The sequence below is a fragment of the Rhinolophus ferrumequinum genome, chromosome 24 (assembly GCF_004115265.2).
Source record: "Rhinolophus ferrumequinum isolate MPI-CBG mRhiFer1 chromosome 24, mRhiFer1_v1.p, whole genome shotgun sequence".
NCBI lineage: Eukaryota > Metazoa > Chordata > Mammalia > Chiroptera > Rhinolophidae > Rhinolophus > Rhinolophus ferrumequinum.
Genome location: NC_046307.1, coordinates 43621833 through 43642173, shown reverse-complemented (window position 1 = coordinate 43642173; position 20341 = coordinate 43621833). Strand labels below are relative to the sequence as shown.

At 49.5% G+C, this 20341-nt stretch overlaps 1 protein-coding gene across 5 annotated transcripts in view; it reads right to left on the bottom strand.

Moving 5' to 3' along the window:
- Positions 1-20341, bottom strand: part of MAD1L1 (mitotic arrest deficient 1 like 1) — a 284873-nt gene that overhangs the window by 120530 nt on the left and 144002 nt on the right. For all 5 annotated transcript variants that reach the window (XM_033096269.1, XM_033096268.1, XM_033096270.1 and 2 more), the window contains exon 12: positions 3425-3565. In XM_033096269.1, the coding sequence (XP_032952160.1) occupies positions 3425-3565 (141 nt within the window). The remainder of the gene's footprint in view (positions 1-3424; positions 3566-20341) is intronic.

Below are 20341 nucleotides of genomic sequence, written 5' to 3'. Positions count from 1 at the left end.
ACAGAAAGTGTGGGCAGTTCTGAGTTCCTGATACATAAAACGTCTGTTTAATGACTGGAGGAGGAAAACCCGTCGCCCTCCAAAGCCTGGAGGGCACCAGCATGGCAGCCTGCAGGGCCTGGGGTCCAGCATGTGGCCGCCATGACCTGGAGGGTGAGGGCAAAGCCAGGGGTGCCTCCCAGCCTGTGCCTTTCCTGGGGGTTGCAGGACTGGACCAGCGCTAGGCGACGCCTGCCCAAGGCCCGCGACGGCCCCAGTCCAGCTGGCTGGCTCCCCTCACTGAGCCGCAGGCCCCTCCCAGGGCTGCCCGGAGGTCTGGGCAGAGGGCCTCCCTGTCCGCTAAGGGGCCCCCTGTGACAGGAAGGCACAGCCAAGGTGACAGCCTCAGGCTGGTGAGTGCGGTGAGCGCCCAGGGCCTGTACAGGGAGGTTTGGGGCTGTTCCTGGAGTGCAGCCCCCACCCAACTGAGACAATCAGCGCTCCAGAAACCGGGAGCTGGCAGGAGCTGCAGGCTCAGAAAGACTGGTCTCCACCCCGCCCTGCTCGGGTGGGCTGTTTCCTCAAATGCAAAAGTCAGACCCAGTCCCAGCTCCTGAGCGGCTGGCTCGAAGATGAGGGGAGAGGTCCATTCTCCCTAACTCAGCCTCCTCCCAGGGGGACAACCAATCCAGAGAGCTGTGCAGCCCGGGGCGCCCTCAGCATGGAGAGCCGCAGGCACAAGCTGTGGGCCGGCCAGGTGGTGCTGGGTAAGACAGAAGGTCTGGACCGAAGTTCGATCCTTCCCTTTCAGGGCTGCGCACTTTCCAAGATACTTATGGAGCCCCCCCCCCCAGAAACCACGTGAGAACAGCCATGACGCTAAATATGGGGTGCGCCCAGGGAGCAGGTCCCACACTGCTGCTGGGCTATGGGCTGATGCACGGGAATAAGGCCAACACTCCCTGCGGCCCCCCTCCCAGCCACACCAAACCCCCACTTACAAAGGCACCACCCACAAACTGGAGAGCCCTGTGCTACGTGTGTCCCCTGCACTCACTCCTGTGAAGCTTTCAAGTGTTTGGGAGAAACCCCCAGCCAGTGATGAGGTGGCCGCTGCTCCTGCTGCCACAGACCCGGGCCCCACCCGTGACACCAAAACTAGACGCCGAGAGTGATCCGACCTCTCCACGAGGATGACGTTTGTCACCGAAAAGTGACTGAGAGCTGATGGTAAAGCTACAAGCCCCACTCATTCCCTCAAGCCACACCCATCCTAATCTAGAGGCAGCAGCCATCTGCGCCTTGTCATGGGAGCACTGTGGACCCTGCACAGGACACAGTCACCACCCAGCCGACCCAGGACCCCTCACCACACCCTGTACCAGTGCCCACCGCATCACTAGATGGTCCCCTTCAGCCTCCCGTGGAGGCAGCTTCTCCCCAGCCAAGCAACCGGGCTCTGGGCAAACTGCACAGCCCTGCCACATGGCTGTTCCCACCAACTCCTCATTGGCTGGGAGCTCCCGGGGCCTATGCACGGCGCCTGGCACAGATCAGCTCAGAGGGTTATGGGGGGATGGACGAGGGGAAGGAGCAGGAAGGACGACCCAGGGAGAGTGTGGGGGAGAAGACAGAGGGGAAGGAGCAAGAGGGAGGATGACATCCTTCTCCCAGCTCAGTTCCAACAGAGAAGGGGTCTCCGATGAGCAGGGGAAAGAACCCAAGCTGAGAAGTCTGTGCCCTGCTCCCTGGGTACAACCCCCACCCCACCCTGGCTGACAGCAAAACCAGTGGGCTTTGTCTGCTGCCACCTGGTGGACGCCGGGAGGCGCACAGCTCTCAACAGCAGTGGCCCCAGGCCTCTGGGCAGGGGTCCAGGCCCCACCCCATGGGCACAATATTCTAGTCAGTACCCCGACTTCCCAAAGGGGGTGGGGCTACTTATTTCCAATACCTGAAGGCACTCAGCCTCTCTTCCCCCATCTGCTGATGTTCCAAAGCGGCCAGGAGACTGACCAGCTGGCCTGGCCTGACAATGCCTGCGGCCACCTCCCTATGCTTCCCCCCTCTTCCCAGGCAGCTGCTCAGGCCAGGGTGGGGCTCTTGTGGGAGTTAAAGGGGGCCTGTTGTGCAGAATGGGGTGCAGAGGGTATGCGGGGAAGAGCCAGATGGCCAGAAACACAGGGTCCCACCCACAGACCCCAAGAGCCATGGCCCCCTTGGTCAGGGGATGGCTTTTCTGGGGGGGCCGGGGTCTCCGCTCCAGCAGCCGCGTGCTCAGCAGGGCCAGCACCCAGAGAACTGAGGCTGGGTTCCTGGGGCAACCTGAGCCCCAAAAACACAGGGTTTCAGGAAGCAGGGACAGTGTGACCTGCGTGGAGGGGAGCAAGCCAGTAAAGGGCCGACCTGCTTCTGGAGGCGCCTGTGAGCACCAGTGTCCAGGAGGAAATGGGAGTGATGGGAGCCCCAGTGTGGACGGCACACGAGCGCCCACGGCCATGACCAGCACAGGTAGTGAAGCCAGCCGAGCGTGGGGCATCTTCCACCTCCCAGAATTCTCCCGTCACTCCAGGAGGAGGATGGAAAGGCTAGGGGACCGCCCACTGCACTGTGACCATGAAGGGGAGACGTGGGGGTCCTTCCCTGTTGACACGGGGACCAACCCAAGCAAGCTGGGACAAGCGGCCCTGTGCAGGAGGCAGGGAAGGCAGAGGGGAGGCCAGGACCCGCCCCCCGCACGCCACTGCGTTTCTGAGTGGCATCAGCGGGAGGGCTGTGGCCAGTTGTGTGGGCCGAGCGATGGAAGCTACGGGGACCACGCTAGGCAACGGGCTCTGAGGACACTGATGGCCCCTCGTCACCAGGCGTACAAACACCTGCACACATGGCACGGGAGGTGTCAGGACCGTCAGCCTCGTAATGAACAGATTAGAGTGCACGTCGCACACACAGAGAAATAGTTCAATGTGAGAAACGCCAGGCACGGCTGGCAGTGTCACAGGGAGCCTGCCCTGCACACTTCTCCTCGTTAACGCTTCACATGGAGCAAACGTGCCGCCATGCAGGGGCTACTGATGCAGTCGTACGGAGAAGGGCAGCTCGGCGCAGCTGGGGTAGCCTCCCACACCTGGCTGAAGTCTGTGCAGGCAGCTGGCCCCGGCCCCGGGGCCCCCCCCTGGCGGGGAGCACACAGCCAGATGGCTGAGCCAGGCGGTGGGCGCGCACCTCTGCCCCCGCCACCCACACGTTCACCTGCCCCCACCCACGCCCATCTGCTCACCTGTCCCCACCACGCTCACCTGCACCCCCACGCTCACCAGCCCCCCCACGCCCACCCGCTCACCTGTCCCCCCAACCCTCACCTGTCCCCCCCACGCTCACCTGCCCCCCCACGCCCACCAGCCCCCCTCCACGCCCACCCGCTCACCTGTCCCCCCACGCTCACCTCCATGTCTGAGCTGTGGGCATGCACCTTCTGCACCATGTCCTCAGCCTCGCGCACACGCCGGGTCAGCTGGGGTGAGTACTCGGCTGGGGTGAGCTCACTGTCGTAGGACCCCAGGATGGCGCGCATGCCGTCCCGCTCCTGTGGGCACAGAGGGCAGGTGGTCAGGCCCAGGATGGGCAAGGGGTGGCGGCATGACGCTGGAGGGACACGTGTGACGGAAGATGCCATGTGGAGACAGGAGCAAAGTGTGGGCACGGGATCAAGTGCAGGGAGCAGGCTGTCGGTGGGGGCTCAGTCTTCAAAGGGCTCAGGCTGAACACTTAGCAGCTTCGATTCACACCGGCCACGGAGCCCGCCCAGGCCAGGACCGAGCACAACCAGTGCCCAGGGAGTCGGCCCGGCTGTGGTCTAGGCGCTCACCCTGACCGCCTGGCTTTGAGCTGTAGTGGCCACAGTGGTCTGAGCTGTAGGGGGGAACAGTGGTCTGTGTCCCCCACTGGGCAGAGGCCTCTACCCGATTTCCGCCCGTGTCCTGGGTTAGTAGTGTGACTTCCTGGGTCTCATCAATAGGGCCCAGGCTCATGATCCCTGACCTTTGACCCAGCACCACTCAAAGTTTGGTTCTGAGGAAGGAGAGATCCACTTAGGCAGAGAGGCAGCAGGAGTCCCGATGGGTTGGAGAAACCAGCCCCTCTTTCCACCTGCCCAGAGCTCTCTGAGAGTCCTGGAACCCCACTGAAGGGGCTCTGGCCTCAGCAAACTCCATCCTCCATGGAGCTCCCAGGGCGCCTGCAGGCGCGTCAGCACGCACAGCCCTCGCCTGAGGCCGGCACAGCCAAGGAAGGCAAGGTGGTATCCAGGAGACCTGCTGGGCCAGCGCTCATCCGGAGCCCTGGCTTCCTGGTTGATGAGGTGGGTCACCGGCCAGTCTAAGAGGGCAGCTATGAGGACACCACCACCAGGGAAGAGGCATCCAGCCGCTGCTCTGCAGCTGAGGCCCACACACGACCGCAGGGCGATCTCATCGGCAAACAGACCTCTACCTACGGGTGGGCAGCCCCTCTTCCAGCAGACGTGTTCTGGGACAGCTGCCGGAAAGGGTGGTGCAGCCCCTCTCAGCCCCCAGCTTGCCAGCCGCACCAGCCCTGGCTCATGGGCAAATTCTGACCCGGGGAACGAGAGCCCGGGAACCGACCCCCCCTCCCGATATAGGGCCACGGTGCCCCTCTGCTTGGTGGTCTCTCAGCTGATGCTGGCAGGAGCTGCGGCCTGACTGTGCCCTGACAGCCCCACCCAGGTCCCTCCTTCTCAGGTGAGCCTGGAGGGGTGTGCGGGGCCTGCAGGATTCCTGCACACACACCCCCAATCCCCAGAGTCTGTCAGGCCCTTGCCACCGAGCTCTCCTCCCTCGTGAGCTGCAGACTCAGTTGTCGCCCAACATGGACTTCATAATTAGTTGATGACAAAAAATTCAATAAGTGAGAAATTAAAGTTACAAATCCAACTGGAACTGGTCACATATCCGTGGAAAATTTGTTTCCAGGAAGGTTTATTGAGTGTCATAATTTTATTGAAATCCTCTATCTTCCCATTGACTTTTATGGTTTCGAGCTGGTTACCGAGTTCTCACCACCGGACCGTCGCCGGGCCAGGGCGGGGCTTCCTTTCATCAACAAGCTGCACTCGCCTCCTTTATTGGCCAATAAATCTCGGCGCTGCCTGGCACTAGCTTCTCCTCTGTTACATCTCCAGGCAGCAGTGGCAGCAGAGAGGAAAATGTAAAATTGAAAGTTTGTTGTTTGTACCTTTTAGAGAAATTGTTTTGTCATTAGTAGTGAAAGAACAGGAACTGTGCTGCTTTGATTAGATAACGGCTTTTTAATGACTGATTCCACTTGTGGAAAAGTTCACTTCGTTTCCACTTGAGCAAGTGCTGGCGACTAATCGCTGAACAGCAGACGCCGAGTCGGCAGCGGAAGCCGAGGGGCTCGCGGGAGAAGCACGGAACAGGCGGGTTTCCAGCGCGTGTGCCTCTGCCTGGCTGCAGAGTGGCGTTTGTAAGCAACCACATTTGCCTGCCACGTAATTAACGGCAACTCAAAGAGCCTGGGAATAGCACCGGGCATGAAGAAGTGAGCTGAGGACTTGGGGTGGGGGTGGCGAAGGAGGGGCCCTGACCCACAGGCCCGGCCACTCGGGGCTGCTCACCCAGAGAACAGACACAGTGGCCGAGACCCGGCCAGCCAGCTGGGCGGCAGAGGGTCTGTCCACATCCGGGGGCCGCGGCCGGCGGGCATGCCCACCACTCCCAGTCCCCCAGCCACCCGCTGCAGACAGGGTTCGAGCCAATGCCTGACTTGGGGACGAGAGTAGGCTGGCAGCACCTCTGAATCGCCGATGAGGACACCAGAAGAGACGGACGACTCAAGGCCAGTGCACCTGCCCCACACCCGTGTCTCACTCTAAGCTCCGCAAGGCTTGTAAGTGCAACCAGGCCAGTACCAAGGACAGGGTCTTCTGGAAGCTCGAATATGCTGAGTAAGAGCCCAGAACTGGAGGATAGCAGAGACAAAAAGGGTTTTGGCAAATAAATGCTTCTTTATTTCTTTTACTGAAATTAGGGAGTGAAATGCCTCAGTGGTGCTAAGTACTGGAAAAAGAGACAATCTCGTAAGGTGGGAAAGAATTAAGATCAAGGCCAGCCCAGTCTTCTGGAAGAGAAACGGAGGCACAGAGGGCCAATTCTCTTGTCTGAGCCTCATAGGAGGATGGCATGGCTGGCCAACGACTGCAGCCCGAGAGTGGACTCAGTGGGCAGGCAGTGGCCATCCGCAAACACACACGTGTCTGGTGTGCAAACCCTAAGGCCCTTGACTAACTCGTGGCCATTGATTTCCAGCCAAAGCCTCCTCCCTCTTTTGAGCTCAATAAACAAGGTGGAGAGACACAGCAGGATGGGAAGGTCTAATAGGTTTCTACCAAAACTGTGGAAAAAGAGCAAAAAGGACAGGAAGGAGCAATAATCAAGGAAATAATGAGTGACAATTTCCAGAACTGATAAAAAAATATCACCCTCTGATTCAGAAACCATCACACATGCCAAAGCAGGTGTGTGTGTGGGGTAGGAGGGTGGGTGCACACCTAGACACATCCCAGTCAAAGAGCAGAGCACCTGGGACACTGTGGAGCAATCAACCAGCAGACTCATCGGAGGCAAAACAAGTGGCCGGAGAACCGACATGCCGACATGTCCGCAGCAGCAAGTCTGGAGACGGTGGTCAAACCACTCAGAAGAAAAGAAAGTCAGCCGGCCACCAGCCTCACGGGCTCACCAGAGAGAAGAAGGAAAATGACCATGAAAGAAAGGTTTGAGAAACAAGAAAGAAAGATGAGTACAGCAAGAAGCACGTGCTAATCTAAATAGTGACGACTCTGTAAGAATCCAACGTGCCTAACTCACGGAGTGGAAAACAGATGCCACGGAAGCAGCTCCTCGCGTTCTGAAAAGCAGTGGGCTGCGACACTAGGGAATCCACACAGTCCAGCTGTTCAAGGGCCAACTGTATTTAAACACCTACAAGATACATAGAAAGAAGTTACAGAGAACGTGAAAAAAGGTACTAATAGATTTATTAAAGACATACAAGGTCTGACAATTAAGTTCATGAACTCACCCTAGAAAAAGTGCTACATCCCTCATTGCTGAATATCACTATGGTCACTTTTGAAGTACTCCCCTTGGGAAGCTATGAACTGATACCAGTGCCCAGTCCACCCTTCGAAGCAATTTTGGAACTCTTTTCCTGGAATGGCTATCAGAGCTGTCATCGTATTACCCTTGATGTCCTGAAGGTAATCAAAATGTCTTCCTTTCAATATTTCTTTTATCTTTGGGTAAAGAAAGAAGTCACTGGGGGCCAGATCAGGTGAGGAGGGAGGGTGTTCCAATACAGTTATTTGTTTGCTGGCTAAAAACTCCCTCACAGACAGTGCCGTATGAGCTGGTACATTGTCGTGCTGCAAAAGCCATGACTTGTTGGCGAAAAGTTCAGTATTGCCTAACTTTTTCACGCAGCCTTTTCAGCATTTCCAAATAGTAAACTTGGTTAACTGTTTGTCCAGTTGGTACAAATTCATAATGAACAATCCCTCTGATATCAAAAAAGGTTAGCAAATTCGTTTTGACTCTTGATTTGGACTGACGGAATTTTTTGGTTGTGGAGAACTGGCTGACTTCCATTGTGCACTCTGATGCTTTGTTTCAGGGTTGTCCTGATACATCCATGTTTCATCACCAGTGATAACCCGGCCCAAAACATCGTCTCACCTCTCCAAATGGTCTTGGCAAACTTCGACTCTCCTTTGCTTTTGTGCATTGGTGAGATCCTTTGGGACGGACCATTTTTGCACACACCTTTCTCATGTCAAGATTTTCAGTTAAGATTTTCCTGTTACTCTATTGATGTTTATTTGGTCTGCTATGCTTCTCACAGTCAGCCAACAATTTTGACGTACAATTTGACAAATTTTTGCAATGTTTTCCTCAGTTCGGCTCATTACTGGCTGCCTTGACCTCTCTTCATCAGTGACACGTTCTTTTCCCTCAGAAAAACATTTAATCCATTTGTTCACTGCGTTTTCTTCATGGTATCAACCCCATAAACTTGGACTAACGTGTCCATGATTTTACTTCCACTTTTGCCAAGTTTAACAAGAAATTTAATGTTTGTTCGTTGCTCTAATTCAGGCTCAGACATTCTCGTGACAGCACACAAAAGCACGCAACCACAATAGAACACCACTCAGCAAGACACCGCCACACGTCGACATGAACACAGCTGTGGGACACTGATGGACCAAGGTTATGGAACCTTCCCGAGCTGTGTGTACAGCGCTGCCAATGTAAACGCACGGTGGCAAGTTCACGAACTTACTTGTTACACCGCGTATGAACACAAATGCATGTGGTGCACATGCATCGCCTCCAGAAGGACAAGCAAGAAACCTGGTTGTCTCCAGGCTCCAGGCACTGAATAAGGCAGATGGCTGGCAGACAGGGTAGGAAGACATTGTACTTCTCACTGTATACTCTACAACTTTTACATTTTGTAATATATATCATATCATCCATGGAATGTAGTATCTATTGGAAACATACAGATTAAAAATAGAAATTCAGGATAAAAGTACTCAAATATAATAAAAACATTTAAGGGAAGCCTGGAGCCTTGAATTGTTCCAGAGGAGGTTAAAGATCTCATTAACCATCCACTACTTAAATGTACATGGAAACAACTGAAAGAAGAGAAACAGGACTGGCCCAGTGGCTCAGGTGGTTGGAGCGTTGTGCTCCTAATGCCGAGGTCACTGGTTCGATTCCCACACGGGCCAGTGAGCTGCGCCCTCTACAGCTAAGATTGTGAACAACAGCTCTCCCTGGAGCTGGGCTGCCACGAGCAGCCGGAGGTTGGTGTGAGCTGCCACGGGCTGCTGTGTCCTGCCGTGGGCTGCCGTGTGCTGCTGCGGGCTACCGTGTGCTGCCATGAGCAGCCGGCGGTTCGGGCCGAAAGCCGGCAAGAGTTGCCATGAGCTGCTGTGAGAGGCCGACCGACTGACTCAGCCGGGGGAGCGCAAGGCTCATAAGACCAGCGTGGGCCAGGGAGTTGTACACAACTAGACTGAGAAACAACAGCTTGAACCGGAGTGAGGTGGGGGGAGGCGGAAGAAGGGGTAAGAAACAAATAGAGAAAGAAATAAAAAAGAGATAAAAAGAAACATCATGAGAAAAAGCTCCAATAAATTCCAAAGGAAGCAAGAAGAGGTGATAATAACAAAACAAAAAAAAATGAGACTAATACAAAGTATTAAATAAGATGGAAGAAATTAAATGAAATAAATCAGAAGAATAAACAATATAAATAGACAAAACTTTCTAATAACAAGGATCACATTGTATAAAGAAAAACAAGTATCAGCTCAGACCATCTATAGGAAACACAACCACAGAGATGCAAAGTAAACAATAAAGAAAACCAGTAACAAAAGAAAGCTGCAACTGTTCTAATATCTGACAGAATAAAGGCAAGAAGTTTCACCGCAGGTAAAGCACTAATCATATGATGAGAAAAGGTTCAATTAATTTATCAGGACTATATATGAGTTCTAAATTTATAAGAATACAAAATACATAAAGCAAACACTGATAAAATGGCAAAATTTTAATATATCTCTAATAGTAATTGATAGATTGAACAGATAAATAAGAGTAAGAAATGAAAATTCTGATAGCATTGTTAAATATATTTTTTATCTAAAAGGCATTTATAGAACACTGTCCCAAACAACTTGGGGTAACACCGACTGTAATCTTAGAGAAAAGAACTTAGAAGGAAACATAAATTTACTGTTTGTATTAGAAAACCTAACAGCTGAAAATGAATGAGCTAACTAACCAATTTAAAAATAATAAGAATAAAACAACACAGGCAAACAGCCTAAGAATGAAAATAATAAGGACAGGAGCATAAATGATTAAAAGAGAAAACAAAGACATCAAGAATGTCAACAGAAACTTCCCAAACTGAAATGTAAACAGAAAAATGGGGAAACAAACCAACAGAATATCTAAGAATAGTGGGGCAATCACAAAAGGGATAAGATATGCATGATACGAACATCAATAGAAAAAGAAAGTGAGGATGGAGCAGAGGACATACTGGAAGTAATAATGGCTGAGATTTTTTAAAACTAATGACAGTCACCAAACCACAGCTGCAGGAAGCTCAGAGACTATCAACAAGAAAGATAAATAACAAAAATTCTACCCCAGGTATATCATACTCACCCTTCAGAAAAGCAAAGAAACTCTAAAAGAAGTCCGAGGTGGGGTAAATACCTCATTTATCAGTTGTAAGTCATGAGAGAGATGAAAAGAAATCATATAAAATGCTCAATTAAAACCAAATATGCAGATAAAAGAGGAAGATAAAAAAAGAAACAAAGAATAAGGGCCCAAATAGAAAAGGGTGACAAACATCAGATACTAAAACTGTATCAATAATCATTTTAAACATGAATAATCTGAAAGCGCCTATTAAAAGGGAATGTCAAAGCGGATTTAAAAAAAAGACCCAATTATATGTTGTCTATAAGTGACCCATTTTAAATATAAAAACAGCCTTAAAAGTTAAGGAATAGAGAAAGCTATGCCATGCTAACCTCAATCAAAAGAAAGCTGGGGTAGTTTTATTAATCTCAGGCAAAGCACACTTCAGGACAAGATGGGTAGCAGGGATAAAAAGGGATATTACATAATGAATAAGGGCGGATAATCCCAAGGAGATACAACAATCCTTACATGTACGCACCTAACAACAGATGGTCAAAATACGTGAGGCAAAACTGACAGGACTGCGAGGAGATGTAGACGCATCCCCCAATGCAATTGGAGACTCCACACCCCCGTCAGTAACTGACAGATCCAATGGGCAGAAAATCAGTGAAGATACAGTTGAGCCAAACAGTGCCATCAATCAACCGGATCTAATTGACACGGATAAAATACTTCAACAGCAGCAACAGGATACACATTCTTCTCAAGCTCCCATGGAACACTCAGTAAGACAGACCACATTTGGGGCCACAAAACACACCTGAACATATTTAAAACAGAAATGATTCAAAATAAGTGCTCAGAGCACATTGGAAATAAACTGGAAGTCACTGAAAGATAACTGAAAAATCCAAACTACTTGGAGATTAAACAATACTTTCAAATAACACATGGATCACAAAAGAAGTCTTAGGAGAAATTTAACAATATTTTTAACAAAATGAAAATGGGAAATAAAACTTATCAAAATGTGTGGGATGTAGCAAAAGCAGGGCTTAGAGAGAAGTGTATAGCACTGAATTCATATTTTAGGAAAGGAGAGATCTAAAAGCAACCATCTAAGCTCCCATCTTAGAGAACTAAAGAAAGAAGAGCAGTGTAATCTAAAGCAGGCAGAAGAAAATATAACAAGTAGAAAAGAAATCAGTGAGACTGAAAAGGAGAAAATCAATAAAACTAAAAACTGGTTATTTGGAACGATCAACAAAATTGAAAAACCTCTAGCAGGCTAACCAAGATTTGAGAGAGAGAGAGAACACAAATTACTAATAGCAGGAGAGAGAGGTCATCACTACTAATCCATGGACATAAAATCTGAGTAGGCCTATACCTATTAAAGAAATTAATAGTTAATAACCTTCCTAAAAAGAAAGTACCAGACTCAGATGGTTTCACTAGTGAGTTCTACTAAATATTTAAACAAAAAAATTATACCAATTCTCTAAAATCCCTTCCAGAAAATGGAAATAGTCACACATACATTTTGTGTAAGATGCTGAAATGGCTGAGGCACAACATTATGTATTTGTCAAAGCCTATAGAACTGTAAAGAGTAAACCTTAATTTAAACAAAGGACCTTAGTTAATAATAATGTATTAACATTGGTTCATTATGCAACAACTGTACCACATGAACGCAGAATGTTACTATTAGGCAAAACTAGGGGGTGGGGACAATAATATGAGAGCTCTAGACCATCTTCTCAATTTTTCTGTCAACCTAAAACTGTTTCAAAATCAAAGTTTATTAATTAAAAAATAATTTTAGATATAAAAGAACGTTTACATAACCCTCCTCAAAAAAAACCCACAAAAAATTGATGAGACCTGTTGGAGGGGAGAGGAGGGGAAGGGAAGAAATCGAAGGGGAGAGGAGGGGAGGGGAAGACAGGGGAGGAGAACGCAGGGAAAGGGAAGGGAGGGGAGGGGAGGGGAAAGGAGGGAAAGGTATGATTGAGCTGATAGCTCATTTCTGTACAGAAACAATGGAAGTCAGAAGAAAGGAGAAGGATAAATTTAGAGGGTGTGAACGGGTGGCTGCTAACCTAGAATTTTATGCCCAGCAAAAATATCCTTCAAAATTAAAATTTTAACGCATTTCACGTCAAGAAAAACTAAAATAATTCCTCAGCATGAGACCCACACCAAATGAAATACTAAAGGGTATCCTGCAGGCAGAAGACAAATGACCCCAGGTGGACACTGAGAGATAGCGATGGTAATGAAGGGCAATCAAAAGGGCAATAAATATGTGTAAATATAAACGAACGTATCAAAACAATAGTAATGAAATACCTTCAAAATAGGAGTGTGTATGTGCGTGTGCACGTGTGTGTGTGTGTGTGTGTTTAACAGTAATAGCCTGTACATGGAGCAAAAGGGAAATGGATGCAAGGTGTTTAAGGCCCTTGAATCATCTGGAAGAGAGAGAGAAGCAAATTTTTATTAGATTTTGATTAAAGAGGCTATGTTACAATCATCAAAATAACTACTAAAAAAATCATATAAAAGTGTATATAAAACTACAAAAGCATGAGACGGAAATGGTTTATTCTACAACAAAGTATAAAAGAAAAAAGAAAGAACACAGGCAGAAGGCAAACAGTAAGATGGTGTATTTAAATGCAAATCTGATTGATTGTATTAAATGCAACTAAATTAGATATTTCAACTAAAAAAACAAAGATTTTCAGATTGAATAAAAATACAAGATCTATCTCTAATCTGCATATGAGACACATCTATAATAAAAAATGAAAGTTTCAAAATGAAAAAAAGTAAAAGGTATTAAAAGTTAAAAAAGGGAAGCTAATATGTCTACATTAATATCACATAAAGGAGTTTTAAAGATTAAAAGGATTCACAGGGATAAAGAATAATGCATAATAATAAGAGACTAAATTGACCAGAAAGACAATTTTCAATGTATATGGGCCTAATAAGATAGCATCCAAAGATATACTGCAATAATTGACAAAATTAAAAGGAGAAACAGACAAATGCACAACCCAACTGGGAAATGTCAATATAACTTACTCAGGATCTGAGAGAAAAAGAGATTAACATCAGTGAGGACACAGAAAATGGGGACAGTGAGACTAACACTCATAGCTGTTTAGACAACACTGCCCCCCCCACAACAGCATAACACACATAATTTCAAGTGTGCATGGGCCATTTGCAAAAACTGACTTTCTACGGGGTCATAAAGCAAGTCTCAGCAAATTTCAAAGGGCTGATATCATTCAGATGACAGTCTCTGAACATAATGAAACTAAGCCATAAATCAAAAATTAGAAAACCACAAAAAGTCTGAAAATTAAGAAATTTATTTGAGAATAAACTATGCGTCAAAATAAAAAATAAAAAAATCACAATGGAAATTGACAAATATTTTGAACTGAATGATAAGAAAAATGCAATGTATCAAAACTAAAGTATGCTGTTAAATTTACAGCCTTAAATGCATACATTAAGAAGAAATAAAGGATAAAAATCAATCAGCTACATATGCAACTCAAAAAATTAGAAGAACAACCTAAATCAAAGAAGGAAATAATAAATATAAAAATAGAAATTAATGAAACAATACATATAATACAGAACCAATGATGCCAAAAGGTATTTCATTCAAATGACTAATAAAATTGATAGGCTATTGATGAGACAAATCAAGGGACAGAATAAATAAAAAGACTGAAAAAAAAGACATAACTACAGACCATAAAAATATTTAAAAATATAATAGGATAAACTGAACAACTTTACACAAATTTAAAAGTTTAGATAAAATGGACAATCTTTAAAAAACCAAGCTCATTGGGTAGACATGGGCAGGCTGAGCTCTAAACTGTATGAAAATGCAAAGGGTCATGAACAGGCCAGGTGTTCTGCAAGCAGACGGGGAGGGCAGGATCCTCTACCAGATAACAAGACTTATAAAAGTCTCAGTAATCAAGGCAACGGGTTTAGCAAAAAGAGGAACAGACCGATGAAACAAGAGTCCAGAAACAGACCAACGACTACCGGGACAATTGGGTTTATGACACGAACAGTTCCGAGAAGCGGGGGCAGGAGAAGCTTTTCAGTCAATGGTTTCGCATGAACGGGACATCCAAATCACGGACATGGAGCTTCCACACACAACAGAGCTTCGCAGCGCGAGGTCAATGTGAAAAAGCAAAACAATAAAGGAGATAACTGTGAAACGGACATCAGTGACTGTGGGATAGGCAAAGGTTTCTTAACCAGGACACAAAGAATAATAACCATAAAGGAATTTTAAAATGGATAAATTCAATCTCATTAAAATTAAACACTTCTGTCAAAGACCGTGAAAAATTGCTGAAGACTGAGAAGATATTTGCAATACAAAAATCCTACAAAAGGCTAGCATCCAGAATATACCGGGGGTGCCAAAAAAATGTATACATGTAAACACTTTGCTCAATGTTGCTCAAGCAGTAGTTCCCCGTAATCACAAGTGTCTAGACCAGGGATGTGCAAACTGCGGCCCACGGGCCAACTGCGGCCCGCAATCCGTTGTTAATTGGCCCGCAGTAAATTCCAAAAATGTATTTAGTTTACTTAAATAAACCCGGTGAGGCAATAGTACTTCACCTCGAGTGAGGGGCCCGGCTGTTTGTTTATTTTACCGCATATGGCCTTGGTGAAAAATGTTGAAAAAAGTTTGGACACCCCTGCTCTAGACGGTGATGTAACCACTTTGAGCACCTCTTGTAACAGCAGAAGTCAAACATGACTTGTATTCCTCTTTTGTTATTGGTATATATTGAGTATTACAATTTTAATACAGTTTTTCTTTCTCAAAATGTGTAAACATTTTTTTTGGCACCCTCTGTATAAAGAATTGTTACAAATCAGAAAGAAAAAGGAAGAAGAAAAACGGGGCAGTGGATTTGAAAGGGGCTTCACCGAAGTGATCTCCGATTGGCCCATAAACATATGAAGAAGATTCGGCCTCGTTAACACTGGGAAATGCAAACTGAAACACCGTGAGACACCACGACACACGCTGGAACAGCACGCACTTCAGTAAATGACAGTGTTAGAGTGAGCGAGGCTTTGAAGCTACAGGAACGCTGGCTCACTGCCAGCAGGTGTGCAAAATGTCACCACCACCTTGGCAAACTGACACCAACTGTAAAAGTGAGCACCTTATACACGCCACGGCCGATCACTGACACTCCCGTTGTGCTCAGACATCACACATGTGTGTCCCAGAGACAAGTCACCAAGCAATGCAGAAACTCAAGTGTCCATCAACAGAAGAATGAAAACCTGTAATGCAGCACCAACTCACAAAACAGTGCACACAGCACAGGATTCTGAGCAAAAGAAACCAAATACAAAATATTACACGCTGGACGATGCCATTTGCATGAAGTTCAGAAACAGGCACAACTACTGTGTGGCCTTGGCACCAGAAGGGCGGTCACTGGGGGCGAGGGGAGCCCGCGGCTAAGAGGCGTGAGGGAGCCATGTGGCCCCCGACCTTGGAGGGGCGACACAAATGGGCTGACGTTATATGACTCAGAGTGGTGCTGTTAGAGCAGAGTATGCTACACTCCAACACAAAGTTGGGGCAATATTTTTTAAGAAAAACATTCTGTAGTTTTATGAGCAGAGCGATGGCTGGTCAGTCACACTTACAGACAGCTTATTGGAAAACATATCCAGACCGACCTAGCGCTGACTCTGGGGGCGCAGGCAGGACACAGGGGCTACCAAGGACATTCCGTGCGAGAAGGACAGGAGGTGGCAGAGCGCAGATGGGCTACGCCCCCGGGCCGCTAAATGTCGCAGTACATGGTCTGGAAAATGGAGAGCCCAGGGGTTTCTGAGCATGAAGATTGGAGATTAATCCGGGAGCCATAGTTACAATGAGGTGAGAGGGGAAACAGGGAGGACAGAACAGAAAAGAATGAAGACCGGCCAACGTAAGCCAGGAAAAGGCTGTTCTTTGCTGCCTAAGTCCCCAGGTCTTCCTCCGGAGAAGATTCTCTCCACAGGCCTGTGGGCCCTGAAACACTCCTAGGGACACAGCAGGAGCACGTGGGCCTAACGGCTCCGTGGAGGTGGCAGCTAGGATGCCTGCGTGCTTCTGCAGGCCACCCCAGGGACAGCGGCAGAGAGAAGGCGGCTCACAGCACATTCCCCCACCCCCACTCAAACATGTGGAAAGACCCGATGACGCGCCCACAGCCAGGTTCGAGGGCAAAGGCTCCTGCGACCAAAGTTCTCCGAGTCAGAACCCAGTCAATCGGGTAAAAGGCCGGCTCATCAGCTAACACTGACTGGCTTAGAGGTAATTTTCACAGAATGCAAGTCTATTAACTTCCAGAGTCACTTGAATAAAGTGTTACCGAATCCATTTCCTGCCTGGCTTCCTGGTAAGGAGATGAGGCCATGTCAGACTCACACCAGCTGTCCCCAAGGTCCCTGAGGTAGAGGACGAAGAGCGGGACCTCCACAGAAGGCGGCCTTGGCCTTCCAAAAGCGGCCTGTGCTTGATGAAAACGCTTCCAAAACAAACCAGACATGGCCCTACTCAGAGCCAATTGAGGACAGTGACAAATGTTAACCTTCCCTAATGAGCTGGTTCGTCGTAATAAACGCCAACTACACGTGCTGAACACGGCGATTCTCACAGGCGCGTGAGGAAGGAGCCTGTAAGCGCCTGCACCCGTGGCCTGTCGTGGCGCTTCCTCTGGGGCCACCCCCCCCCCCGCCCCGCGTGTGGTACATGACCGCCAGTGGCCGCGCGGTGTCTGGTCACCTGGCTCACCTGTTCAATACCTGACACCACCCTTCCTTCCTCTGTTTCCCCGTACCACCTTCTCTCTGCTGTTCTGTATTCTTCATGCCCGCATTTCCATCAGCCTCACTGCAGGTACGCTTATGGCCAACACAGCACGTCTACTGCTCACTGAGCTCCTTTCTGAGGGTTACCAGGTTCAGAGCAGCCCCATAAGCGGACAGGGCTACCTGACCCGAAAGGCGTCTTGTGCAGCCTCTCCAGGTCCCCTGCAGGCAGCAGAGAAGGGCCATCCAGTTTCACTCACCTGCCCTGGACCCGCACCAGGCACCAGGTGCAGAGAACAGGCTTGCCCGCCAGCAGGCACAGCGGTGAGTCACTGCAGGCCCCGGCTGCCTGACATCCTGCGTCACCTTCCCAACGGCCCCTCTTCTACCTACACTTTGCCACAGGCGGTGGGGGTGCTCCTCTGTACCTCTCGCCAGCAAGCCATGTTCTCGCAATTTCCACCTCCTGATAAAAAGCTCTACAACACCTACTGGAGGAGGAGTGCGAATCAATTGAGATTTCCTGAAGCAATTGTACTTAGCGTTCACACGCTCTCTTACAAATTCCATTTCATTTATGTTGCTTGTGTAACGCATTCCCCCGCGTTACACTCCCCACCAGCAGGGCCGCACGCTCCTGCGCACACGGCCAGGAGGGGGAAGGGCTGCCGGCCCCACACCCTCTCCCCGGGAGTGTGGAGGACCACAGGCCCAGAGTGACCTCTGGGGTGGCCTGGCTCTTTGTTAAGCACGATTTATCGGACAGGATACAGAGAAACAAGAGATGGGACGAGCCAGCTCCACCAGTCAGAGGAGCCCCTTTCCCTGTCTAGCCTCAGTTTCCCTCCCTGCAAACCAGGGGTTGAAGTAGGAGGACTTGTGGACCACAGTTCAAACACCATGAGACTGCGAAGTCCCAGTGGCTTTGTTCACTGAAGGATGACACGCAGCAGACACTACCCGTCCTCCCCAGGGGGTGGGGGCTTTGTACCTGGCTCTCCCCACACATCGGCCCCCAGGTGCGTCCTGCACTCAGATGGCCAAGCATCCGACAGGAAGCACCACAACCAACCGAGCAGAGTCTTCAACGAGGCCAAAGGAAAGCCTTGGGCTGCTTCCTGTCCAGACCGAAAGTCCAGCACGTCACTTTCAGTTCACGTCCAGTGTCATGGGCACCCATCCAAGGAGAGGCTAGTTCTGAACGGACTGTCAAGGGCAGAGGCTGCCCTGCTCTCCAAGAACTCAGCCTGGAAGGAGTTAGATGCGAACATCAGAAGAAGGAAAGAGAACGCAGACAAGAACATGGAGACCGGGTGGGCCTTGGAGGGCGGGGCACCTGACCCAGGCCCCTCCCAGGAAGGCCCTGGAAGGGGCAGTGCCTCTGAGGCCTTTCTGAGCCCCGCCTTCTACCTTGCAGTGTCACCGATGTGCACATGGGCCCACAGATCCCGCACCTGGGCTCCCAAGGACAACCGTATCACGGGTCTATAGCCAAATGATCTCACACGTCCTGGGCTTCGTACACCCTGCTGATGCCACCACAAGATACAGGACACCAAACAGCTCATACCCAACTCAACCAATGTCATTCATTCAACAAACGTCCTCAGCTACCCAGCCTGTGCCAGGGGAGAGGCAACAGACCAAACACAATGCCCAGCTCTGCACACATGCCACGTCTGACCACCCAGATCCCAGACCAGGCAGCAGTGGGGGGCGTGAGTACAGCTGCCTCCGAACAATGCAGGGGTTAGGGACGCTGACCCTGCGTGGTCGAAAAGCCACGTAGAGCTTTTTGGTTTCCCCAAAATTTAACTACTAACAGCTTATGCTGACTAAAGCTTTACCAGCAACAAATAGTCGACGAACGCATATTTTGTGTTGTATTCTATGCTGTATTCTCACAATAAAAGAATACATTTAAAGAGAAAAGAACATGTTATTGAGAAAACCGTAAGGAAGAGAAAACGCTTCCAGCGCTCTGCCGTACTCATCCGTACGGAAACTTCATGTGGTCTGTACAAGATGAACTGTCCGTCAGCCCTGTGTCAACATTGTCCGTGACACGGAACACTGTGGATGCCGTACTAGGTATCACTAACGCTAGACACCCGGCAGATAACGGGAGAAGGAAATTCCTGTTTCTTCCCGGGCGTAATGATTCACGTGCGATGTGAGCACTTCCCGGCAGCCCAAAGTAGTAAGACGGGCTGCAGAAGTTCTCCCAGGGAGATCTGCACGTAAGCCCCTGCGCAGCTCACGCCGGTGGCGCTCCGGTCAGCTGTCAATGACTAAGTCTCTCTCAGCCTCAGCTTTCTCAGCCATAAAAAAGAACAGATCTCACACCACAGCGTTACTTCGAGGACCAAATCAGGTCATTTACGCAAAACTGCAAAGCCAACTTTTACATCTCAGATATTGTTGGTTATCGTCACTAGTCCCACCTTCTTGGAATATCCTCCCCCTTATTAAAAAACAAAACAAACACCTGGTCATTATAATTTAACCTCCCCTGGCAGGTTATGGATGCCTCTGCTGAGCTGCTGACCGGACAGGACCCCAGTGAGGGGTGTCCCTGCTCCGCGGGTGCCCCAACACGTTCTGCTCCCCTCTCTGGCCATTATCACGGCCTCTTTCTGCTCCATGACCCTCTGCCTGCCTCCCCAACCCGAAGGCCAGCTCCTGCCCGGCCTGGTGAGACAGACTTTCTCTTACTGCTCTATTCTCAACGCCCAGGACAGTACCTGGCAAGGAAAAGATGCACAAAACGTATTTGCTAAATGAACTTCAGTACCCAGAAGGACTCTGTCTGTGCCTCATCCCCCCAATTCAGGACTCGCGGGGCCAAGGAGCCACAGGATGGCTTCTCAGGCTGGGTCCTGGGAGGCCCTGAGAAGCCATTCCCACTGCATGGGGGGCGGGGGCGGAGGGCAGGAGAGGGAGGCTGGCCCTCAGGCTGCTGCAGCTGTGGGCTCTGGGTGGAGGCCCTCCAGGGCGGGGGGGAAGCACCCACACCAAGGGAGCTCCAGCCCTCTGACTTCACACATCTGCCTGAGTGTTTCTTTGAATGACAGACGCCACCGCCACACCCCATACCCCCTATTGAGAGTGCTCCGGAATCTGCAGGTGTCATCAGAGGAGCCTGGCGCTGCCAGGAGGACAGGTTCAGAAACCCAACGCCCGCTCCCAGCGCCAGC